This window comes from Carassius carassius, chromosome 29 (assembly GCF_963082965.1).
Source record: "Carassius carassius chromosome 29, fCarCar2.1, whole genome shotgun sequence".
NCBI lineage: Eukaryota > Metazoa > Chordata > Actinopteri > Cypriniformes > Cyprinidae > Carassius > Carassius carassius.
Window position 1 is genome coordinate 7,611,653 of NC_081783.1, and position 26,837 is coordinate 7,638,489.

The 26,837-nt window shown below is 38.1% G+C and overlaps 1 protein-coding gene and 1 long non-coding RNA gene across 4 annotated transcripts; one reads left to right on the forward strand and one right to left on the reverse strand.

Annotated features, from left to right (window-relative positions):
* Positions 1-1,554: 1,554 nt before the first annotated feature.
* Positions 1,555-9,689, reverse strand: LOC132109534 (uncharacterized). Of its 2 annotated transcripts, none has more exons than XR_009424516.1 (3): positions 9,566-9,689; positions 2,272-2,367; positions 1,555-2,006 (listed from the first exon to the last, which is right to left on the reverse strand). It is a non-coding gene; the product is annotated as an uncharacterized LOC132109534 (long non-coding RNA). The 2 variants fall into 2 exon arrangements; XR_009424515.1 differs by lacking the exon at positions 9,566-9,689 and adding an exon at positions 4,007-4,139.
* Positions 4,000-26,831, forward strand: LOC132109533 (ligand of Numb protein X 2-like). Of its 2 annotated transcripts, none has more exons than XM_059515686.1 (11): positions 4,000-4,233; positions 10,639-11,192; positions 16,007-16,197; positions 17,348-17,544; positions 19,748-20,149; positions 20,302-20,436; positions 24,061-24,235; positions 24,318-24,561; positions 24,718-24,876; positions 25,702-26,645; positions 26,737-26,831. In XM_059515686.1, the coding sequence occupies exons 2-10, from the start codon at positions 10,798-10,800 to the stop codon at positions 25,835-25,837; spliced, it is 2,034 nt and encodes a 677-aa protein (XP_059371669.1). In that variant the 5' UTR covers positions 4,000-4,233; positions 10,639-10,797; the 3' UTR covers positions 25,838-26,645; positions 26,737-26,831. The 2 variants fall into 2 exon arrangements, with proteins under 2 accessions (XP_059371669.1, XP_059371668.1); XM_059515685.1 differs by lacking the exon at positions 4,000-4,233 and adding an exon at positions 9,530-9,693.
* Positions 26,832-26,837: the final 6 nt, after the last annotated feature.

The window sequence follows — 26,837 nt, forward strand, 5'->3', positions numbered from 1 at the left end:
AGATAAAAAATGTATAGCATAATAAACAATAAATTGCATGAATCACTTCACAGAGTGACTGAGAGATTAGATAACGTGCTCAGATTTACAATGTTGAATTAACCCCCCTGTTAACCCTAATGGGCTCTTCTATGTAACTGTGAAGACACAGGTCAGTCTGGTCTCTTTCTCTTGTTCCAAGGCCTTATTGGACTGTGAAGAATGAAACCCCTTTTCTGTTGATAAGAAGAGGAAAGGCTAAAGTGCTTAAAGGCATGGTATACACAGTTTTGGTACTTTGATGGAGGTGGAGTGAAGAAGGAGGGGAGGTATATCGGCTGATAAAGATCACCATGGGTCTTTGATCTTTAAGAAACTGATAAGATGTAACCAAGTGGCATGCTGGGTGGACAAGCAGGCCCACATGACAGGTACAAACAAGTAAACACAGCCCCAGAGGTAATGTCTGCAAAGAAAACCAGATAGCTACAAGAGGAATGGCAGATGGGCAATTAGCCATTTCGCTTTGGAGAGAAGTGGAGTGAAAATTTAACAAAGCACACTTGCCTCACTGAGCAAAGTACTTTAGATTTATATTAGATATGTTATGGATGAGTAGAGAGAATTATTTATGACTTGAAACACTGGAGATCATGTTTCCATTTACCTAATGGAAATAATCTAACTTTTTAGCAAAATAAACTCTCACAGAACTTAAGGGTATAAGTAAGAGCTTGCTTCACCAAAACACAGAATCAAAGATTTTAAATACATTTTCCTAATTTGAGGGCTGCAGATTGTTAAAGTGACACTCGAATGTCAAAGTAAGGTGTAGCGGGGGTGGGCTGTGTCTGTGTGCTCCCTAGGCACTGATTTAGGGCCTGCATGTGGATGCCAGACAGAGCCTGAAGGCTGGGGGTGCAAGCTGCAGCCTGAAACAGATGCCTGGCTGTCTGGCTGACGGAGGAGGGGGGTGGGCGTTGAATAAGATGTGGGGAACTGCCTGTGGAGTTAATGTGCTTTCATTGGTCCTCCTAGCAACAGAGCTGTAATATTCACTGCACCTGCACCAGGTCTGTAAGTGTGCATGTTAAAAGAAAGATGCAGGATGTTACAGTGGATATATATATAGTACACATGTGTATAGGTAATTATGTGTATTGGCTGGTATTCATTATATAAAGGGGGGAAAGTGATAATTAAATAATCTAGCAAAGACATTTCTTTAATGACAATGCACTTTTGCAATCCACACATGTAAAGCTTAAGAAAAACTTACTTTGTATTAATAAAAAAGTTTGAAATTAAAATAAAATCAACTATGGAGTGGCCATCAGATGAGTCAAATCAAATCAATAAAATAAAATAAACTGGTCATCCATGAAGGACAAGCAGTCTGGAAATTAATGGATGAATAAAATACAATTAAATATAATTGTAAAAAATCTAATAAAATCAAATGAAATGAAATGGTCATCCATCCATGACAAACAGTCTGTAAAATATTAGTTGAATAAAATAAAATAAATTAAATTAAAATAAAATAAAATAAAATAAAATAAAATAAAATAAAATAAATATTTATCCAGGACCATTCACCCAGGACAAGTCGATTGGGAAATGAATGGATGGATGAATCAAATCAGTGGTGGATTGATCATTTGACCATGACAAGAAATTTGGAAAATGTATAAACAAAATAAATTCTTTATATTAAGATTTCAGTCTTAAGCATTAAGTCTAATTTCTGTTCATGGCTCAACGACAAAGACATAGGAACCTTCATTATCAGTTCCCTCCTACAGACATCAATAGACACATACAGTGAGAGCGCAGCTGCCCTGGTGGTGTGACTTTCTTCTGTTTGTGTTGAGGATGTTTACTGATCCCAGGAAAGACAAACAGGTTCTTTTTTTGAGGGAGTTGTGCTCAAACAGAGGAGCCAATAGGACTGATTCAGCAAAAGGGTCAGTCTGTTACTCATTGTTGCCATTGTTGTTTTTCGTTTCCTTTCACGTTGACTGTGTCTTCATACACAGACGTTCCCGTCAACAGCCAGGGTCACAACTGAAATGTTTTAGAATACAGTGGCTATACTAATGCAGGAAAATGAATTTCTGTTGTATTCACATTTGATGTATTGTATTGTGATGTATTGATGCATTTGAAGTATTGTACCATTATCAGATCTCACTATGGTTATAAATGCCAATCAGTTTATAAATAAAATAAAGACTGTACATTAAAGGATTTAAAACATATATTATTTATTCTACAAGTTACATAACTTACCACAGCCACGATGACAAGCTTTCACTGTCAGTCATCCATCGTGAGTGTAAACATCTGGGGACAGCTGCAAAAATGTGGCACTCGCACAGCTGATCCCTGCATATGAAAACAATTTTATTTAGTTTGCTTTTGCTAAATCAATTTAACTTATGTGATGTTTGTGTATCACTCTGTGTATTGTTGCTGGACAAGTGTACATGCTCACACAACAACATTTAGCAACAATGACAAATATAAAAATAGTTTGCATAATTCACTGCAAAACCAGCTTTTGCTTGCCATAATGCTTGTAGGTTTGCCCTTGATTCTTTTCTAATGACTGTGTAATTTCTAATGGACACTACTTAGTATAGTATTTTGAGGGATGGACAACCTTATGAAACAAAGAACAGTGATTGGTTTGATCTGCAATAGTCTTTGCCTGCTCTGGACTTACAGGGGCATAAATCACAGGGGGAACAAGCCTCAGCACAGAGGTTTTATGAGAGGAGACTTCCCTTGCATCCTGCAGGGGGTAGAAGCCGACACTGTTCAAGTGTCAAAAAGCTTTAACTGGCAGGATCACAAACAAAGAATTATTACTTTATTGGACATCATTTAGGAAGACTTTTTTGCCCTCACTCTGAGTAGAAGAGAACAATTAACACATAAGAGCTATTCTCTTAAAATTATAGTTATTATTAAAAGTTTAATTTGAGATATACTTCTGCTAAGTTGTCAGTTGATAAAAAAACACTCATAGACTAAAGCAAAGGTATTTGCAATTAATATGTTAATTATGCATCCATAAAACAATTATTCACATGAATTGTTTAAATGAGGACACTTAACAGTTAGACAAGTGCATTATACCAAAATGAATTATGCCCATACAAGTGTTGTCTGAGTTCAAATTTCAGCTATTCTCACAGCGCTAACAACACTATTGTCAAAACATGTGGAGAATGCACAATATTTATAGCTACAGTCATGCAGAAGAAAAATAATATAGCCCTGCAGATTAACCAAAGCCACATAAATAAATCTATTGAGATTTTGTGTACATGGGGTAGTTGTCAGACACTTTTTTGAATTAGAGGGATATTAGGAAATTTAATTTTAAACATAATTAAAATAAAAATGTCATTATCATTTTTGTTATAACAGTTTAGAAAACAAGAACAATAAAACTAATTGGAAAACATTCAAACAAGTGTCAACAATATAGGCTAAAAATGAAGAAAGTTTTTAACTGAGCTATGTTCTCAGCATGAGGGTGTTTGTCATAAATGTAAAGTCACACTGTTATTGCTATTGGGTCTGTTTACAAGTTCTTGTGTGTTTTATATTTACTACGTTTTTAAAATGTAGGCCTATTGTAGGCTATATATTTGTTTCTGAATTGTATATTGATTGATTGGTAGGCACACACTGCCCCAACACTGTATCTTAAATTGTTGGCCAAAACAATGTTGTGATAATTTTGTATGGTTTCTCATCCATATTTTCCTCCTGTTGCATGATTTTCTTGGTATTTCATAATTATTTATACCGTTTATTAGCACTGTGGAAACTTACCCCACACAGTGGAAGAAGCCCAGGGGGCAATAACTTCACTGTGCATTGTAAACATTTAATTATTTAAAAAGTATCCCTACTTCACAGTTATATTTTACAAATGCAGTATTTTTCCCGCGTTACACATAGTCGCACCCGCACGCCACGCGCTGAGTCCAAAGGTGAATCTGTTCTCTACCTGCGCAAACTTCCTGTGAAAGCGTCAGATCCGACTCGTTTTGCCTGAAACTCGTGCTGGTTGCCTCGCCCACGGTTTATTAATACCTGCCGTGTTGCCCAGTGATTTGAACTTGGGAAAGCAAATGATGAGAAGCTCATATTTTGGAGTTTAGCCGAAGTGAAGGCGGTTTATGTTTTATATTTCAACCGCGTCTGTGTTTTATTACTTCCGGAAAATCCGCACAGGTAAGAGTAGTTTCGGTCTTGAGCGTGAAATATCCAGCGCGTATCTTTTCTTACTTAACAACACACCAATCTTACAATATTTACTTTAACTTCTTCTTTAAACTACTGTTGTTGTCTTATTGTCAACGAATGTGAATAAATAGAGATTAAAAGGAAAGTAAAGCGAACATTAAACCGCTTCTTTCATAACAGGTCACCTCGAACACATTAGGTGTTTTTAGCAGGTTACGTACGTTGTGAAGATAAAGGTAATTAGGCTGAGTTAAACAAAGAAACACATGCGTTATTTGTATTGCTTCTTTGCCCAACATGTAATTCAAGGTCACTCGGTTGTCCAGGTTACCATCAGAATCACCCGTCAGCTGATTGATGAATGATTTATGGCTTCTTCTTTCTCGTGTGTCTCAACGTGTAGGTCAGAACACAGACCGAATTAAAAAGGTTAGAAAAGTTAAATAGTTTATATGTGATGATATGTGGTATTAAAGTAGCCTAAAACATATTGTATGTTTTTATAACATGCTGTTTATATTATTAGTGTATGACTTCATAAAAAGGTTAAAGTCACTCCCTAGAGAAGGTGGAGTCTCCCTTTCAGAATAAACAACTGCAACAGACTTCCAAAAGTAAACAAATATGGTTCATACGTTTTGTGTCCCATTCTTCTGGTTGTTTGCTTGTGGCGTGTATTATTTAGATAGCTAGCCTGTTTATTCCCGTAGAAGATAAAGTATGTTGTTCAAACTTGTTCTAACATTAAATGAGTTCATTCGGAAAATGAAAATTCTGTGGTTATTTACATCTAGTCTTGTATAGCATGGCTTTCTTCTAACGTGGGACACAAAACTAGATGTTGAAAGCATACAGATGAGGTTAAAGTGAATGGTGACTAAAGCTGTCATTCCCTATAATTATGTCTTCTTATTCCTTTTGTGTTCCACAGTAAAAAAAGAAAGGTATGGAATGATGTGGGGGGAGTAAATGATGAAACAGTTTTCAGTTTCAGCGAACTGTCTCTTTAAGAAAGATATGTTGATTAGAAGCAGTGCAAGTATTAATGGCTAGAGTAGACAATGTTTAATCAGGCTTCTTGCATGTTTGTATTGAATTGGAGGGCAGTAAAGAAAAACTCCAGGGTATATTTTCATATTTTTTTCAAACTTAGTCATTCTGTCGGAGCTGTGCCATTGTCCATGTATTCATTCTGTAACGGTGTGTCTGAGAGAATGATTCATGGCCCCTGCTAGAGTTTGGTAGGTGAGATGTTTCAGACTGGGTGTTCACGTTTTCTTTGATTTGCCATTTGTTCTGTAGGTGGTGGACAGGAATAGTGCTAATTTATGACATCAGCACCCTGTTAATCCTAACATCTGGAAACACTATATGGACTTTGAAACAGTCAATGTTCAGTGACTGTTTAGTGTACAAACAGGTCAATGACACATTGTGGAGGTATGTGGACTAGGGCTGCAACTAACGATTATTTTGATAATCGATTAATCTGTCGATTATTTTTACGATTAATCTGTTTATGTACTTATATTTTAGTTTTTTCAATTTTTTCCCCAAGTAAATTATTAATAAATGGTCTTTATCCTTCAGCATAGATTTTTAAGAGATTTTAACCATTTTGCACTGTCATATCCTCATCAAAAATATACCTGGAGTTGTTTTATTGTGTTAGTAATCCTTTGTCGAACTCTTCTGCAATCAGAACACTGACCCATACTCAAATTTCACAAGGAGATTTCAAATAATGTTTTCACCATGGCAGTCCTTAGAGCTCCTAACGTAGTTTAACATCCTGAACAAAGCTTATTAAGGAATCTTTCAGAACATATTTTCACGAAGAATAAGGATAAAACAGAATAAAATTGCAGTGCATTGTATTTTATTATTTACTTGGAAACAGCTTTATAGCTTTTGCTGTGAAATTGTAAACAATCCTTCGAAAAAAGTGCCAATGGCATGAAACCTAAATGGAACTCACAATTTAAAGTAAAATCCATCAGAAGGTTGTCCAGAAAAAAAAAATTGGACACACACAAAAAACCTGCTGTGTGAAAAAGAGCAGTGAATACTTAGAAAAAAAGTCAATTTCAAATATCTTTAAACATTTACCTCTCTCATTCAGTCATAATTAGGCTGCACGACTGAATTTTGAACTGGTAAACGACAAACTGATCACAGAACATGTTTGTAAAGCTTTAAATGTTAACTGTTAAAAAGCAATGTTATCAGCTTTTACGACTAAACAAATTGCAAACAACATTGTACTGGAGAATCTGCACAAATGAAAGTCTTAGGGGCCGTTCACAAATCGCGCCTTAAAACGCGTGGAAAACGCTAGGCGCACCGCTTTCTCCTTCTTTCCAAAGCGCTCGTGCAGTTGCGCCCCTGAGGCGTCTGCCTTTGCTAAGCAACCATGACGTGCTCTCTCCTTGAAGACGCGGAAATTTCAACAAAGGATAAATGGATTTGCAGCTCAAAATATCGCTTGCAGTAGCTCTGCTACTAAATTTATTTCAAAATGGAAATCCATATACAACTATGATCAGCTGTTCCTTTCATCTTGACTGAGCTTTTAACGTTGTTACAGGGAAGGATGAAGCCGATTGGTTAGTTCTTGTCACATGACCTGCGGTGCGCTTGCTGCATTCTGAAAAGTTGAAATGTTTTTAACTCGATGCGGTGCGGTGTTGGAAATAACGAACTTGAGCGCGCAAAAGACGCGATATGTGAACGTCCCCTTTTTTGAAGGCTCAAAGTATAGTACTCCCACATCACGCTGAATGCTGCAGAGACGCTGTTCGGGAAGCACGTGACATAAAACGAGGCCAGCTATTGGCTATTTGCTACTTCTCCTGCTGTACTGGCTGAGTAAAACCTCCGGTGGCTCATTACTGCCACACTTTGGTCACTGCGGATTTGAAATATGCAAGAAATGAGCCGCTTACGGCAAATAAGTTATTTAGCAACGAATCGATGACTAAATTAGTTGACAATTATTTTAATAATCGATTTTAATCGGTTAAATCGATTCGTTGTTTCAGCTCTAATGTGGACTTAGATTTCTTTAGGTTTTGCAGTGGAGTTCAACCTTGAAAGGTTCACAAACTATATCATTACGGGACAGGAGAGATTGACAACCTGCTTGTCTCCATCCATTGTGTAAGATACTCCCATGAGGCTGTGGGGTGAGTCCATCTATTTTAGCAAGGGTCGCAGCTTAATGGGGAAGGAATTTTAACAAAATGCATCACTGAGCATGTAGGTTTTTTTTATTTTTTTTATGTTTATCAAGGCTGCTCTTAGTTTGTGTAGTTTAGTAAGGCACTTTTGCTATTTAGCTACTGTGCATATTTACTTTCATTGAAGGGTCCAAAATCATATATATATTATCTATATTCCATTATAGGGATATGCTGGTATCAAATTTTCCTGTTGCGATTAATTGCTAATGCTTTTATCACAGTATGCGGTACTATCACGGTATTGGAATTTAGTTTTAAAAAAGTGTTCATAATACAGTATAACAGGTTAAATAACTTTTTTTCTTACAATAAAGCAATACACAAAAATAAAGTTAAAAGTTTTACTCAGATTAAAGTGTTAAAGAACTATAAAGACCAATCGGTATCACTTTACATTAAGACCTCATTAGTTAACTATTAACATTCACCATGAGCAATAGCTACATTTTCTACAGAAGGTATTAATCTTTGTTTAAAAAACACAAGTCTTAATTCATGTTGGCTCATTAAATAACAGCTGCCACTTTCGATTTTAACAAAGTGTTATTAAATATGGGAATACCTAAGATTAATGAATGTTCAGAAGAATTTTTAAAAAGTGAAAAGTGAAGTGACATTCAGCCAGGTATGGCGACCCATACTCAGAATTCATGCTCTGCTTTTAACCCATCCAAAGTGCACACACACAGAGCAGTGATAACACACACACTGTGAACACACACCCGGAGCAGTGGGCAGCCATTTATGCTGCGGCGCCCGGGGAGCAGTTGGGGGTTCAGTGCCTTGCTCAAGGGCATCTAAGTCATGGTATTGCAGGTGGAGAGAGAACTGTACATGCACTCCCCCCACCTACAATTCCTGCCGGCCCGAGGCTCACAACCTTTCAATTGGGAGTCCGACTCTCTAACCATTAGGCCATGACTTCCCTAATTTAATTGGCAGTTTGTTAACTAATGTTAACTAATGAAGCCCTGATGTAAAGTGTGAATTAACAATAAAGAATCAAAACACTTTCACACAATATCTAGTGCATGTTGTAGTCCAGATTAAACTGAAACAAATTTTTTTTGAAAATAAATAGCCTATTCAGTCTAAATATTTAAGTATTTGACGCAGTGATGAACACCAGCGAATGCACAAAATCTGAATGACTATTTAAAATTATTTAAATATGTTGTAGAAAGTAGCAGCTGCTTTATTTATTGGGTTTTCAGGGTAAGGGCTGCATTTTCTGCAGTTTAATGCCATCTGCTGTCAGAGAGTGAATGTGCGTTCATTCAGCCAGTCTCTCACATGTTCCCCCATGTGCTTCTCGTGTGCTTTACATCAGAGCGGCACATGCGCCTTTCAAGCAGCATACAGTTGTGTTGTGCATTTTGATCAGTTGGTGGGAAAATTATTCTTAAAATTAGGGGTGTAAATATCACATTATTGCTAATGTTTGCGAATGAAAATTCTATAATGTTTTGTTTCTAAAGCAGTGTTTAAACTTAACATCAGGTATTTTAAATATTGTAAGTGAATTTATCAGAACGTGATAATGTGCGGTATGAAAATGGGATATTTTGATATTTGCTAAAGATTGTTTAACATTGTTACTAAATCTTTGAAAACCCCTGATATATATTATCTGTTAGATTATTTTTCCGCTTTACAGTAATAAATAAATTCTACTTGATTTGCCCCTAGTGGTTATAATTTTTTGAGTTGTGAATCAACGATTTTGTGTTAATTATTGCACTCACTGGGTTATGTCCATTCAGTTATCTGTAGAATATGAAGGAAGTCAGTGAGTGAGAGAAATATGTCCTGCTTGACCTCGGACAACACACACGCATAACTCACTGTGTAATTGGCCAGAGGTTGAGCTTGGTTCTTAGAATGCTCTGCCTGCACTAGTACCACATCAGCAGTCTACACTCCCCCTCGTCCTTCGTCACACACACACACACACACTCACTCCCCTCCCCCTGGGTCGACACAGCCGGACTCTGAACGCTTCTCTCCAGTCTATTGAGGTCCACTTTAACTGCATGTCCTTGCATACACACACTCACACGCACAAACACACTCTGTACCTAGTAGAGTTGAGATGATGGGCTCTGGTTTCAGTCAGGCTGCAGGCGGCCAGCGCAGCTGTTGGGCTTGAGTTTCTTGTTTTCATGCAGTGGCTGCTGGGAGTCTGACTGCACTGCCAGCATCTGAGGTGGGTTGGAATAATGATTGAGATTTATTACCTCACGTTCATGGCAGACGGTGTGTTTTTTTTGCTTATCCATTATAGTGCCAGTTTGTAATTGTGTCATTGCATTGTGTTATTCTTTTTTTTGGTATTAAATCAATAGTAGTTTTGATCTAGTGTTAGCATTATTTATTTATGATATTCTAAACAAGATTTTTTTAAATATATATATTGTTATTATGAGGGTCACTGGCATATGAGTACCCACAATATATAAACATAAGAATGAAATTTTTAAAACATGCACTAAATTGATGTTGGTTTCAAGATTGTATTGACATTTTTAAATATCATGTTTGACCAACTGAAAAGTATTTGCTAACACTTTGAATACATGTGACTACACATTTGCATCTTTTTTTCCCCAAGTAAAATATATTATTCAAGGTAAAAAAAAAAATTATTAATACTTCATAATAATATTATTAAATTATTTATTCATAAAATATTTTTGAGTTTTCAAATAGTCACACCACATAACATCTTGAATGTATTGTATTTAAGGTTACGTTACACAAGGTTTCATTGTAGAGGTATTTAGCAGAGATTATGTGGCTCACAGAGGGAAATGGCCCATTACTGATTGGGCATGAAGTTATAACAACAAGCTTGTAATTTCTACACTATTCGTTTTAAATTCTTGCTCTTTTGGGGCAGCTGCTTTGTTCGCCCTAGTAGGTGAGTTTTGACTGCTGCCCTCCTGTCATTTCACAGAGCTTAAACCGTTTAATGAATTGAACAGTGATAGTTAGCCAAGTTCTGTATCCTCATGGAAAGGATACAGCTGCAGCTCTCTTCCCATATTGTTGTGGTTAAGTGGATCCATGTCATTTCCTGTCCAGCCGGCATGAGCCAAAAAAAGAATGCTTGACGTGAGTTTCAGTTTTTCTTTGTTCTCTTTTCCAACAGAAACTTGGGTGTAGATGAAGCATCTAACAGCTTGTTCTCTTTCTGGATTGGAAATATTTAAATGCTTCTCATCTGATGAAGCTGATGTAGAGTTTGCAAGCTGAGAAAGCGGCAAAAGCTCTCCAGCCCTGCGGACGTCCATCTTAACTTCTTCAGGTCATGGCCGAGCCCAAAGCGTCTCCACCAGCGGGCGGCGTAACATGGGCGCGGGTGTGTAAGGAATGTGGACAGTGTCATGATGGTCGGGACAGTCACCTGTTTGAATATCAGGATGAGGTGGATGACGAGCTGGTGTGCCACATTTGCCTCCAGCCTCTGTTGCAGCCCATGGACACGCCGTGTGGCCACACGTACTGCTTCCACTGCCTCAGCAACTTCCTGCATGACCAGGACTTCTGTCCCGTCGACCGCCAGAGGCTTCAGCTACAACAATGCCGTGCCTCCAGCCTGCTGGTTCGCAACCTCCTGGACAAACTGTCCGTGCTGTGCCCGTTCCGCAGCGAGTGCCAGCAGAGCATGCAACGCTGCGAGCTGCAGCCCCATCTTCACAACAGGTTAGTGCGTGCCACCAAGGAAATGTTTACCTATCACTAGGGCAACACAGCATAAAGTCGAAGAGATGTAGACATCGATAATGCAGATATCATTCTGTAGAAATTAAATTAAATAAGTTATGAGAAGTCAGTGGATAAATATACACATGTAGCCATTAAGAAATCTGCTGAAAAATTAGTGGAATTCCACTTATCCAGGTTTCATGTGAACAGAGAGATTTGAGAGAGCTGAGCAGGATTAAAGAATAGACATGAGTGGACCATATGACCAACTACTGAAAGAACAGGGAGACTCTCTTTTACATAATGGAGTTACTTAGGAATCACATGAGTGATTACTATAAAATGTGTGCAGATATTTCAGCCTCGTCACTTCTTCCAAGAACACATGGGAGTTGACGTGTTTAATTTTTGCCTGTTTAGTTAAAGACTTTAAAGGAGTCATATGATGTTACTAAAAAGAACATTATTTTGTGTATTTGGTGTAATGAAATGTGTTTATGTGGTTTAAGGAAAAAAAAACCACTTTATTTTCCACATACTGTATATTATTGTTTTTCTCTATGCTCCGCCTTCTGAAAAGCGTTCACTTTTACAAAGCCTATCGTTCTGAAAAGCGAGGTGTGCTCTGATTGGCCAGCTATCCTGTGCGTTGTGATTGGCTGAATGCCTTAAGCGTGTGATGGAAATGTTACGCCCCTCACCAAACTGTGATGACTTGTGTCTCAGCATGACAAGACAAAAACAATAAAACTCATTACATACGAGGCATTTGTTGCATCCAGTGGGGACATAAATACTGATTATAATGTCTTATTATGCGTTGCGTTGCGTTGTGTAACGCATTGACCCGAACACTGAGTGCCCCCCCCCCCCCAGAATGGTATGACGGTGAGGAGTCGCTGGTGGAGGGACGCTGGAAGACTAGAGAGAATGAAGGTAAGGCTGCTATGATTATTTTTAGTGGTTCTCTCTCATGGTTTGGCAGAGGATGTGATTACTAATGGTGAATTGGCCGTGTTGATTATCTGCGCATGGTTCTCTCTCAAGGTGGCTGGATGTTGATAGTGGTTGTGGTTGATAGCGGTTATTGATAGTGAATTGGCCACATTGATTATCTGCATGTGCTTCTCCCAAAATTTGTTAATTAAACATCACGTTGTAGGCTACTCTCACAGTAGTGGTGGAAATTATGATTCTTTCAAGAGATTTGTTCATTTTCAGTTCGTTCACCAAAATGATTCGTTAAGAATCGTTCACTGATTCGTTCAGTGATCATTTCTTCGTATTACACAAAATATGCCAGCAGGTGACAAAAAAGAGTGTATTATGTGTTATGTCTTAAGTCAACGAACGTATTCACTTGTTACAAAAACTGATCTGGCTTTATTAAAATGTATGCATAATCGTATTCAATATATAAAGTCTAATAAAGTTGTTCAGATGAACAAAGCACAAGGTTTTCTTGCCTAATTAGCATTTTAATCATTTGGTCAGACAGTTTGTATATTATATACAACCCGAATTCCGGAAAAGTTGGGACGTTTTTTAAATTTTAATAAAATGAAAACTAAAAGACTTTCAAATCACATGAGCCAATATTTTATTCACAATAGAACATAGATAACATAGCAAATGTTTAAACTGAGAAAGTTTACAATTTTATGCACAAAATGAGCTCATTTCAATTTTGATTTCTGCTACAGGTCTCAAAATAGTTGGGACGGGGCATGTTTACCATGGTGTAGCATCTCCTTTTCTTTTCAAAACAGTTTGAAGACGTCTGGGCATTGAGGCTATGAGTTGCTGGAGTTTTGCTGTTGGAATTTGGTCCCATTCTTGCCTTATATAGATTTCCAGCTGCTGAAGAGTTCGTGGTCGTCTTTGACGTATTTTTCGTTTAATGATGCGCCAAATGTTCTCTATAGGTGAAAGATCTGGACTGCAGGCAGGCCAGGTTAGCACCCGGACTCTTCTACGACGAAGCCATGCTGTTGTTATAGCTGCAGTATGTGGTTTTGCATTGTCCTGCTGAAATAAACAAGGCCTTCCCTGAAATAGATGTTGTTTGGAAGGAAGCATATGTTGCTCTAAAACCTTTATATACCTTTCAGCATTCACAGAGCCTTCCAAAACATGCAAGCTGCCCATACCGTATGCACTTATGCACCCCCATACCATCAGAGATGCTGGCTTTTGAACTGAACGCTGATAACATGCTGGATGGTCTCCCTCCTCTTTAGCCCGGAGGACACGGCGACCGTGATTTCCAACAAGAATGTCAAATTTGGACTCGTCTGACCATAAAACACTATTCCACTTTGAAATAGTCCATTTTAAATGAGCCTTGGCCCACAGGACACGACGGCGCTTCTGGACCATGTTCACATATGACTTCCTTTTTGCATGATAGAGCTTTAGTTGGCATCTGCTGATGGCACGGCGGATTGTGTTTACCGACAGTGGTTTCTGAAAGTATTCCTGGGCCCATTTAGTAATGTCATTGACACAATCATGCCGATGAGTGATGCAGTGTCGTCTGAGAGCCCGAAGACCACGGGCATCCAATAAAGGTCTCCGGCCTTGTCCCTTACGCACAGAGATTTCTCCAGTTTCTCTGAATCTTTTGATGATGTTATGCACTGTAGATGATGAGATTTGCAAAGCCTTTGCAATTTGACGTTGAGGAACATTGTTTTTAAAGTTTTCCACAATTTTTTTACGCAGTCTTTCACAGATTGGAGAGCCTCTGCCCATCTTTACTTCTGAGAGACTCTGCTTCTCTAAGACAAAGCTTTTATAGCTAATCATGTTACAGACCTGATATCAATTAACTTAATTAATCACTAGATGTTCTCCCAGCTGAATCTTTTCAAAACTGCTTGCTTTTTTAGCCATTTGTTGCCCCCGTGCCAACTTTTTTGAGACCTGTAGCAGGCATTAAATTTTAAATGAGCTAATTAAGTGGATAAAAGTGTAAACTTTCTCAGTTTAAACATTTGCTACGTTATCTATGTTCTATTGTGAATAAAATATTGGCTCATGTGATTTGAAATTCCTTTAGTTTTCATTTTATTAAAATTTAAAAAACGTCCCAACTTTTCCGGAATTCGGGTTGTATTCACATTCATAAATCGGGGATTAAACGTGGAGTTCTGTATGCTAAATATGAATACAAGCGTGTGCACAGTACCTATAACTGCGCTTTGCATTTTGCGAGATTGAAATGCTAAATGGCAGACTAACCCAGTTTACTCTCATTCATTTCATTCATGAATGAAACTCGTTCATTGAAGGGCGTATTCGTTCACTACATTCAACAAATCACATGCTCCATCACATGTCATACTCGAAAGCTATTGGCTCGAGGTTGAGTAACTCTTTGACAGGATGAAACAGTTCACGGAGCTACCCGGTTCACCGAGCTGCGCATGCGTTGCTAATAACGCCGCGCTGCTGTGGAGGGAGGAACTTCAGTGAACGAGAAATATGAGTCAGTGGATTGCGTGAACGAGAACGATTCGTTCACCTAAAAGATTCATTCAAAAAGAAGATTCGTTCACGAACGACACATCACTATCTCACAGGAAACAGTCCTCATCCTCCGTAAAATGCATTGCACACATATTTGGGTTAAACTGTTCTGGAACATTTCTAGTTGTGTCCTCTTTTGTAAGGCCAAACAAAGTATTTTCGCTCTCACAATGAAACAGTGTCTCCACAACATGGTGCCGGTGGCAACAGCGAGAATAAAAGTTACGCCTCCTTTCTTTGCGTGAACATATGGGCGGTGTGATGCAGATCTTTCCACATCTTAACTTTGATAAAGAAGATCTCTTTGAATTTGAGACTTTCGTCTTTGCAACTTTACAGATCTTCTTTATGCACCAAGAGCTTGTAACACTCCAAAGGGAAAGGAAAACTTGAAATCGCATCATATGACCCCTTTAAGTGGAATTAAGTGTTTAACCCTGCTCACAATTGTTTAGTTGCACAAACGTATAGTTTTTACAGTTCAGTATAAAATATAGAAAATCTAAAATATATATCACTAAATGGTTAATTCACTGAATCCAAACCCATAGTATATGATATAGATGATATGAAATGCAAAAAAGGAAAATCCCCTAGGGAATAAAACCCATGACTTTGGTGTTTTTGCTCTACTGTATAAACTATTGGAACACTGCATAGAATGACCGTGTGCCTCAGTGTTCATCTCCCTTACATGGGTTTTCTTTCTGCCGTTTTATCATATTCTTATCTTCTGTGATGTAAAGTGTGGTCTAAAGGTTTTTTGGCTGATAGTTCATGTGGTCAGGGAGAGCTCAATGTAAACACAGAGAGAGCAGCTGTGGGATGGGGAGAGAGGTGTTGACATGGTGAAACCCAGACTAGACCTGAATCTGCTGTTTGGAAGGTTTTTTTTTTGTTGTTGTTGTTTTTTTTAACCTGTACCATCTCCATCCCTGCAATGCAGCAGAAAAGCCTGTTTGCATCTTCATCTGCATAGCTCCACTTGTTTCTGTACTGAGAATTCACACTCCCTGAGTATGTTCAATCTTTAATAAATGCTATGTAGTTTTGCACCGATCCGATTAAGCACTGACTTGTTTTTCGCTGCTGTTTTCTGCTGACTCCTGAATATGGAAGATCCAGAGCAGTAGTCAGCACTGGTGCATGTTTAGGATATTTTTAGTTACTGTTGCTGCCATCTGGTAATGAATGTCTTGTAGGTTAATTAACAGCGGACCACTGAGTAATGATGCAGTAGTTCTCTCTGACTCAGTGTACTCTAATTCTCTCTTTCTCAGATGTCCTGCATTCAGACGACTCAGGGAAGAGGCAGAGAGAAAAAAGAGACCCTCCTGGAACCAGTTAAAGGGAAGCAAATCGGATGGAGATTTAGCTGACGACAAGTCTACCCCGATCACACGCACAGGTCAACTCAGTGGACCCTCAGAACCTGGATTGGTCAATCCGGCCTTTGAAGAGGGTGAAGATGGTATAGCAGCACTTTCTGTTTTTCTTGTACCCTTTCTAACAAATATTATTACAAAACCATATGAGCGTTAGCAGATCGATATCAAAGAATTTATGATATTCCAAATTTAATTAAAATCAGGAGTATGTTAATAATTGTATGGAATATCGTTACCAAAATGGTTATCAGATCATATTGCAGTTTTTTTTTTAATTGGTGAGTATTGGATATTTAATTGTTCATGCATATTTCCCCTCCCCTAGATTAGTTTTGCTGTCATCTAACACCCACTTAATCTACACTTAATCTTTAACATTGTTGCAAACTCACAATAACACATCAAAAAATTATCACAAAAAAAAATCATTTTATGTAGCATTTTATAGCTATATACTATTAGTGTGTTATTATTAATGAATTTAGGTAAAATAATACATTTAATGTTGGTTATTGATTGTAGCAGGAAAATAATTATTGGTTCATTAGTAATGGCTTAGAAATTAAATTTTGCGGTCTCTTTACATATATAATATTTGTATAATATCTATTTTTGTACTGTACACCACCTGATAAGGATTAGATTAGGAAAAAAATAAAGCACATTCTTGGTGTTTCTTTTTTTGGGGGAGGGGGTGATTTACAGTTGTAACATTTTTGTTTTGTGGTAGCTCAGGAGTAAAGGTGAGAATAGTTTAGCACTGACGGTGAAAAGCTGTGGAAATTGATTTGCAGCTGTGTTTACTTTTGGTTAACCTAAACAGAGGGAATCTTTTATGTTGCCCTTAATTTTGGCAGTAGATACCTGAGGCGTGTCAGGATGTTATTAATATTGTATCAAAATAAATTATGGCATTAAAAGCAACAATTGTCACTGTCTGAGAACATGTACACTCACGGAGATTCACATAAACTTTTTTCCTGATTAGAGCTCTAAAACACCTGGGGGGAGTCTGGACCTGTCATATGGATTAATGGAAATGCTGTTAGTCATAAAGTCACCTAGCAACTCTTTCAATATCTCATGGGAATATTACATCATACATTTGTGTGTTTCCCTAAATAAATGACTCACTCCAAAGCAGCCACGAGCAAACTGCTTATGTTACTGCCATAATTACTTAGTTTTTAAGCATTTGTAAATCAGGTTCCTGATGGTCTTTTGGGTTTCCAGACACCTCTCTGAGGTCCAGTCTTGTGGCAGAGGCGACTGTGGTGGAGCTGCTTAAAGAGGATCCAGATGAGGATCTGGGATTGCGTATAGTAGGAGGGAAGGACACACCCTTGGGCAACATCGTCATTCAGGAGATTGTGCGTGATTCACTGGCTGCACGGGATGGCAAGCTGGCTCCTGGAGATCATATTCTAGAGGTGAGGCATATCTCAGCTAGTCATGCTATTGTGTTTCTTTTAGGTTGTCAATCACTATGGATTTGAACCCATTAGATATTTTCCACTGGTTTTATCTCTCTGAATCTGTTTTTCTATCTAGTTCACATGTTGTCAGTGTACACACCCCAGTGTCATTGTGTTTCACATTGCAGTCACATCCCTGGATAAAGGTCACAAGATCCCGCTTTCCCAAATGTCAGGAAATTTCCATTATTGACCATATAAAAATGTAGCTGTTTTCAGTTGAGTAGACAAATTCTGTCATAGGACTTGTATCAAAATAGGTTTAGTTCAATAAATGTTCTTAAGAACTGACCCACTTTACACAAGTTTTCACTAATTGGTTATGTTTAGCTGATTTATAGTTTGTTTGTGTAGTTCCAGAATGGAAGATGGAGAAGGGAGTCATTCGAATTTGAAAATTCAAATTTCATTTAAGACTGATTTCAGAAAATGGGGCATTCAGTAGTTCTTTAGCTAACGTTAGCATTGCTGTTCTTTGTGTACTTTAAGTACCAATACCACAGTGGTGTTAGATTTTGCACTGCCATCTGTCGATGTGGATCAGGATTTTATTAAAATGAATCTAGTCAGTTTTAGAGCCTGGTCTACTACACGGCAATTAATTCCTTTATCTGTGCCATTGAAATAGATGCAACTCGGTCTCAGTCATCAAATCTTTCCACCTTGTTTAAGCTGTACTGATGTTTACGCTTGTTTTTTGCCTTTGTAAGTCTTTTGGTCTTTGGCTTAAGATCTTTGGCCATAATGAGAGGATCAGAATCTTTCTTTAATCCCATAAAGCACGATAAGAAGTGTTCCACCATCTAATTTTTCTCTTTTCATGTCAAACAACACTACTAGTGTTATCTGCAGATGTGGCAGCTAGCGAGTATGAGCAACACCTTTTACTGAAACACAGTGGATCATGTCATTTCAAAACAGCGAAATACATAATTAAATCACTTTGTACAGTCTTCATCCTGTGCGAGTAACACTATTCACATCACTCTTCACAAAAGCACATTGTATTTGTTGTATTTGTAAAAGATTTTAACTTAGTACTAAACTACAGAATTCACCTTTAAAAAGCTCAGTTACACAGTAGTGCTTCTCAGTTACAATTCAGTTCAGTTAAGCAAATTTACATTCTGGTTCCCACAATCCTACGCTCTCCTAGGATTTCTGCTCCTGGCCGTCCTGGAATGCAGTGCCTTAGTAAAGCGAACCAGCACGACTGTCTTCACATTCAAATTCAACATTGAGTTTTAATGAATGCCTCCATCTTGTCTTCTCTGAGATCATATATATGGAAATCTGAATGAAGTCAACCGTCAAGCCTAGAATGATCTGTATCCCAAGCGGAGCTTCTCTGACTTTTTTTTTTAGGGAGCTAAGGCCTATAAAGACATCTGTGGATGGCTAAGATATCTTATTTCTTGAAATGGGATCTCTCTTTTCCCCTTCTGGTTCAACACAGCATTGATTATCACAAAGGGTTGTTCCAAGCCTCAGGCAGGAAGCTTTTCTCTCTTTTTTTTTGGGTCCAGAAGCATAAATAACAGCATTATTTTAGGATCTTTTAACATGGTGTTCTTTAAAGAAAACAAAGCATACTGGTTGGATCTTAAATAAAGGTTAGACTTTAACCTGAGTTCCCACATGAACGGATATCAAGGCAATGCTTTCACTTCATGAAGGACTGAGTCTAAGTACAAATATTGACTTTAAACGTCTTTAAAAACATTTGAATAATAGAAAAAGTAGTGTTGTTTTAGCTTATAAACATGATGCATAATGAACCAAAATGACTCTCATAGGTGTTAGGTGTAAATTTGGTGCAATTGGACAGCCTTTATCTATTTTATAAATGCATCTTATTAGCATATTGTAAATGATTCATCCATACTTGTTTCATTTAAAAAAAATTAATTTGTAATGTTTAATGTTCTCTTTGGTGGCGTTATATACCAGATTTCTCCAATCATTTAATCCATATAAAAACCCTTTAGAGCTGCCTCCACCCAAACAATAAATAGTGTACAGAAGTCCCTGTCTTACTTTTCTTTTCTTTTTTTGATAATCTGTTTCACTTAGCATTTAAATGGCACAATATGGAAGAAAAGATCTGTAGTTCATTGCATTACACTGCAACCTTAAACTAACGGTATTATCTTTGCAGGTGAATGATGTCAGTTTGGCATCCATCCCCCACAGTCGTGCTGTTGCTGTGCTTCGGCAGTCATGTTCCCGCGTCAGGCTAACTGTCATGCAGGAGAAAGGCTTCAAGCCCCGGCCTGAGCATCTTGCTCAATCCTCAGCTTCTCCCCCGTCACAATCACCCAATCCTAACCAGAACCACGGCACCATCATCCAGGTCACCCTGGTAAAGCGTGAGCGCTCTGAGCCACTAGGCATCAAACTCATCCGTAAGTCTGAGGAGCCAGGAGTCTTCATCCTGGACCTGCTGCCTGGGGGACTGGCTGCCAAAGATGGCAAACTGAGGAACAATGATAAAGTGCTGGGCATCAACGGACAGGACCTGAGACATGGCACCCCAGAGAGCGCAGCTCAGATCATACAGGTCCGGAACAGACAGACAGAATCACTTCAGAGAGAAAAAGTGGATGTCTCAAACTACTATTAATACAATCTCTTACTTTTAAACACTAGATTGAGTTTTCAGGTTTTATAGTAAATGTAAGTGATTGTTATGCTCTGTTATGTGTATGGCAGGCATGTGAAATGCGTGTGAACTTCGTTGTGATGAGACTTCCTGATCTCTCAGAGGAGGGTGGTGAGGGCCAGAGCAGAGGAGCCAGGAGGGTCCTAGAACCTCAATACTTCAAGCGACGATCCGAATATATGAAGGTAAAAAGTGTGCTTCCCAAGCCCTAATCATAATGTTGACCGTTTTAAAGGGTCTTACTTGGGTGATGCAAGTTTTTGCTCACTCCCAATCCCAATTAATATATATATATATATATATATATATATATATATATATATATATATATATATATAAATAAAATATTTTTTTGTTGTTGTTGTTTTAAATATTTTAAAAGGGAGTAAAAGCAACAACTGTTTCCGATTGTAATATATTTTAAAATGTGATTTATTCTTGTGATGGCAAAGCTGAATTTTCAGCAGCCATTACTCCCGTTTTCAGTGTCACATGATTCTTCAGAAATCATTCTAATATGCTGATTTGCTGCTTAAGAAACATTTATTATTATTATCAGTGCTGAAAATAGCTGTGCTGCTTAATGTTTTTGTGGAAATGGTGATTCTTCATCCAAAAGGATGTTTTCCAAAGAACAGCATTTTCAGCAATAGACTTTTTGTTTTGTCTTTTTATTGTCACTTTTGTTCAATTTAATAACATCTCAGCAATGATCAAGAGAAATGGAAGGCATTTTTCAATTGTTGTTGCAAATACTTATGTAAATGTAATATTTAAGTTTTTCTTTTTAATAAATTTACAGACATTTGCTAAAATATTTTTTTCACTTTGTTATTATGTGAAAAAAAAAGAAAAAAAAAAGAATTTAAACAATTTTAGTATCAGGCTGCAACATGACAAAATAAAAAAAGAGTTTGGTCTGAATACTTTCTGAATGCACTGTATACATTACCTGGCCATGTAAATGGATCAAAAAGTAAAAGAGCGGTGTTTTGTAATTATAGTTCAACTTGTGGGCAAAAGCTTGGTTCCATGTTTCATATTGAGAGTGAGGAGTCACGTGCCGATTTGGGAGGGGTCTGAGCCGGTCGGCCATGATGGTAGGACACGCTATCGGTTGCCAGGGGCAATGCCTTCAGAACTTCACAGAGGCACGACTAAACATCTCAGAGCTCTTTAATTTTTACACATTTATTATGTCGGTGGAACAGAGACGGATCTACGAATATGAGAAAGAAATGGAGAAAGTAAAGCAATGCAGAAAGAAAAGGCGAAAGAAAGGGGACCTTACAGTAACAAGTTCACACCAAGCGCACACCGAGCTCCCTGCAGCGGCACCGAGAACTGGACCATTTACCTCCGTGCACACATATGGACATTGTGAATTATATTGTTTACGATGTAGGTCACCTTGCATTCACGCTGTTAATGGCTTTAATCTAACCAGGACATTTACATCTTGCAATCACACATTTAACTATCCTAGCCAACCCAGAGCTGGTCCACTTTGCAGCCCCCCAACACAAAAACCTGGTACAATATGTGTCCTTGGGCTAAAATCAAATTATAACTAAACATACACAGCTTTAGCCTACATCAAAAGATGTTGGAAACGTTTGTGTACATTGAACATCTCGTTACAATCTAGTGTTTACGAAACAGTGGCAGTTATTTAAGTTACTTTGAAAATTTTGGTCAAGAAGAGTCTGCTAAATGCGATGTGTAATTGCAACACGCTAATACGCATGTGAATAAACTTACTTAGGCCAGTGCAACGCAGTTTTCACCACCTGGAGGCTTGTAGATGGACCCAGCCGCAGCAGAAAGCCTCGTAACTTTCCAAAGATTTGTGGCTTTTAAACTCCTGAATTGTGTAGTATCTTATACCAAAACAAGATAATTCACAATGTCCATATGTGTGCATGGAGGTATGGTCCAGGTCTCTGTGCCATTCCGCTGCAGGGAGCTCGTATGGGTCGATATTTTGAATGCCTGAGAGCTTCTCCAAATACCACTGTTTTGCACTTTGTGTAACCTAAACTGTATTCCATTGTTCCTATGTTTTCCATATGTATCGTGTGAGGTACTGGAACAGTTTTTAACGCAGCATTAACTTCCAGGCATGGTAAAACAGTGCGGAATTGCAAAAACCTCCTCTACTACAGGGTTAATAACACATGTAAACAATCCTGTTTCGCTGCCGGTGTCCTGCCAACATGGCGGAGACTGTGATATCGAAGGGAGGGGCTCTGTGCTATGACGACAACTCCTCACTCTCAAAAGGTTGTGCTGCCTGCACATGTGTGCACAAGAGGTGACTTTTCATCCAGAGGCCAGTCACACCCTGCTTTTGTGACACTTCTTCACCAGCTGAAGGCAGAGGCAGCAAACACAGGCTGGATAGTGGGAGATAAAAGCAGAGACCCCCCCCTCTCTCTGGGACCCGTCCCTGATCAAAAGGCCGGGGTGCTGCTCTCTAAACTGCTGCAGCCACTGTGTTTGTTTATAGCTGGGGATCAAAGCTGGTGACAGTTAGGTTTCACCTGCGGAGATGAAGCTTGAGCTCACGCTGGGAGGAAGGGCCACCCCTCCCCCTCTGGAGGTCTGGAGAAGATGCTGAAAGGAGAGTGTTTTGCCACAATCTATGAGTTATGATGGCAGTGTGTCAGGGCCACTCACATTAACGCATCTCTCTGCTTTGCGGTCACCGTGATTTTGCCAAGTAAAACATGTTCCTGGATCAACATCTTTTGCTGATCCTGGATCAACATTACTGTCCAAAAATTAAAAAAAAAAACTAAACTTGCCTATTAAGGGTGTAAAAGCACCTGTTCCTGATTGTAAGCCTTATAGTGACATTTCCTTAAAAGTTGTCTCTCAGTTTTGATTGGTTGATTGGAATGATGTTCCTGGATCAACAAGGATGTTGATCCAGGAACATGTTGTACTTGTTCAAATCATGCTTGCCCTGCTTTGCAGCAGGATCTGGGATGTTTGCTTTTACAAATGTTTTCACCGCAGGAGTCAGGCACATCTTAAACTTTCACTTTTCACCCATTCCCCAAATACAGAACTTTCCAAAACACAATTACTAAATATTAAGCATGCTTGCATGCAGTTACAATGGGTCTGCTGTAAGTTTTTGCATAGCTGAGGTACAGTCTTTTGAGTATACATAACTTTAACCATAATTAATATTTAAAGAATTAAGCATCAACTGTTTTTCAGAGCATACTCACAACGCAAGGCTTGTTGTAGTCTGTATTTTACATTGTTACAGGAAAAAAAATTCAAATAAAGTTATGATTAAAATATATCATGGCTTTTACAGAAATATACAGAAATAAGGAATAAAACTGTTTTCAACATTGGTAATAGTAGAAATGTTTATTGAGCCTCAAATCAGCATATTAGAATAACGGGAATAAATTACATTTTCAAATGTTGAAATAAAAATAAAAATGTGAAAACGCATATAGTACTATTTTATCTAATAAATACAATTTCACAATTTTATTTTACAATATTACTGTTTTACTGTATTTTTGATCAAATTAATAAAAATTTGGTGAACACGGCACACATTTCAAAAAGTTATTGTGCATAGTAGATAAAACCAAGTTACAATCCCATTGCAAAATCTAGATCTGATAGTCCAGTGTCTGGCATAGTTGGACTGGTACAGTGTTTACATGACTATTTGAAAGGTGCATGAAACTTAATTCAGCTGTTGGAAAAATTGCTTTTACTTTTTTTTTTTACTAAATTTGTGTTGTGCAAGTCGTTTAATGTACATTATCTGGATTCAGGAGCCTCCAGTTGGGTTCTCCAGTCAAGAGAAGACAGTGAGTCTAAAGAAGGAGCCTCGACACTCTCTAGGCATCACCATCGCAGGTGGGAGAGACTGCCGCAGCCGTTTGCCCGTCTACATCACTAGTGTGCAGCCGGTGGGCTGCCTACACAGAGACGGCACCATCAAAACAGGTCATTCTCCTCTTGTCTCCATATAAAATGCTCTGAGCATCATGTGCAATGCTTGTTAACTGTGATGAAATGGCTGCTGCAGGTGATGTATTGCTGAGTATAAATGATATGGACCTGACCCATCTTACATACAATGAAGCGGTGACCATCCTAAAGACTCAGGCCGCTCAGAACACAGTAACACTGCGAGTTATCCAAACCTTTGCTGAGGAGGAGGAACAGGACGGAGAATCCAGCACCAGAGAAGACATGGACACACTGGAGGGACCCAAAGAGGACGACATTAACTGGGCTCCTTTCTGGACCCGCTGGTTGGGTCTGCCCAGGTACGTTTTTTTTTTTCTTTTTTTTCAGATATATGGATTATTGAGAGCAAAACTCAAATTTTATTTCCTCTTCTGTAACTTTTGGGTAAATATGTGGCTGTATGGGCTTAGACCTGATCAAAAATCATAATTTGACCACATCTATTTAATCCCAAGCTACATCCACTGGTGTCGTGATATTATGTTGATGAAGACCAACTGTGAGAGCTGGGGCTTCAGTATCGTTGGAGGATATGAGGAGAGTCGTGGCCAGCAGCCCTTCTTCATTAAAACCATAGTGCCTGGAACACCAGCTCACTTTGATGGACGCCTCAAGTGAGTCTTCAGTCCTCTTTAACTACATTACCATTCAAAAATTTGGGGTCAGTAAGATTTTGTTGTTTTTGATAGAAATTAATTATTCTATTTAGCAAGGATGCAGTACATTCTTTTGAACTTTTCTCTTCATCCAAGAACACAGAAAAAAGTCACAGTTTCCTCAAAAATATGAAGCATCACAAAAGTTTTTAAAATATAAGAAATGTTTCTTGAGGAAGAATTGTTGACACTGAAGACTGGAGTAATGATGCTGAAAATTCTGCTTTACCGTCACAGGAATAAATTCTCTTTTAATATGTGTGAAAATGGAGAACAGTTAATAATAATATTTCACAATACTGCAGGTTTTACTGTATTTTGGATCAAATAAATTGAGTCTTAGTGAACATAAGAGAAACAAAAACATCTTATTGACCACAAAACATTTGAATGGTAGTGTAGAAGTGACTTAAAGTGATAGTTCTCCCAAAAATGAAAATTCCTCATCTTGTTTCAAGACCTTTGTTCATCTTCGAAACAGTTTAAGATATTTTCTATGAAATCAGAGAGCTTTATGACTTTGCATACACAGAAATGCAACTACCACGTTCAAGGCCCAGAAAGGTAGCAAGGACATTGTTAAAATAGTCCATGTGACCGCAGTGGTTCAACCATAATTTTCATGAATGTCAGATTTTTCATTTTTGGGTCAACTATCCCTTTAATTGTTGTGCTCCAGTTGTCATCATTTACAAGCTATTATGAACATTTTCTTGAGTGCAGCGAGTTTGCCTCTATAAAAGGAGCTGCTTTGTTTATTGACTCCCTCCTGCTCTCCTGCAGGTGCGGCGATGAGATCGTGGCTGTGAATGGAGTCACTACAGTTGGCATGAATAACTCCTCCTTGATCCCAATGCTGAAACTGCAGAAGAACAAAGTCACATTGACCGTAGTCTCCTGGCCTGGCAGCCTGGTTTAAAGACTAGCCTGAACTCTATCACTGTTACTGGATCCACCACTGGATTTCAAGTTGATGCACAAGTCTGTTATTGGAGAAGAGATGTCTATTCTCTTAAGAACAGGGTGGAAAAGCTGAGGAAGTCTGTTAACAATCATTGACCCAAGATTTAAAAGCAAGCCAAAAGGTTGATATTATTTAATCCACTACAGGCATTTAGTGTTTCACAAGTGTGCATTGCTCTTTAAATAGCTGTAATGGTGAAAAGGTGTGAACTGCTCTTGAGGGCACTGGACATGCTTGAATTCCTGTTTAAAAATAGGTTTATTTATCATTTATCGTGCCACTTGCCTGGGTGTATATTTTAGAATGGAGCTTCTTGTTTCCATATATAACCAGTAATAATCTTTTAGAAGGTTTATGATTGACATCAAGTGGTCAGTAGTGAGGTAATAAATATAAGTAATTATTTTGACACTACCTAGAGATGGACCACATCACATTCTCATGCTGATGGCCGCTCTAATGACAATTTTTACACTGTTTTATGTTCTGAGAATAGTTACACTAGTGTAAAACTATGTAGTTGCTGTTGAGATGATAGTATGGGCTGTTTTTTAAACCACAGCTTGGCTTGTTTGACACATTTTTAAGAATGTGTCTCTTGGGTGCCTTGGATATGAATATGTACAAACACTGATCCACACCTGCCTTAATTGCTTGTATACCAAAAATGCCAATTTTTATCTTTGGCCTTTCATCAACTGTAGAATGTTTATTTGCCTATATTATCTGTATGTTCAACCCTTTTACTTTTTAATGCATTTTAGTCAGTTTTAATGATGTTCGGGTTTTTTTTTTTTTTGACCACAACTTGTGGTGTTTTATGGAAGTTTTTTTTTTTTTTATTGGAGAAATAGTGTACAAATAATGATGTTCGGTTTTTGGACAAGCACAACAAATGTGAAAAGGGTTGTTATGATGACAGAATAAACTTTTTTGTTTTATTTTATTACATCCT

Excerpts from the sequence above, each read along its gene's own strand:
- LOC132109533 (XM_059515686.1), top strand. The coding sequence starts at position 10,798 with ATGGCCGAGCCCAAAGCGTCTCCACCAGCGGGCGGCGTAACATGGGCG. Across the intron at positions 20,437-24,060 it reads GACGATCCGAATATATGAAG|GAGCCTCCAGTTGGGTTCTC; the intron begins GTAAAAAGTGTG and ends ATCTGGATTCAG. Across the intron at positions 24,562-24,717 it reads CGCTGGTTGGGTCTGCCCAG|CTACATCCACTGGTGTCGTG; the intron begins GTACGTTTTTTT and ends TTTAATCCCAAG.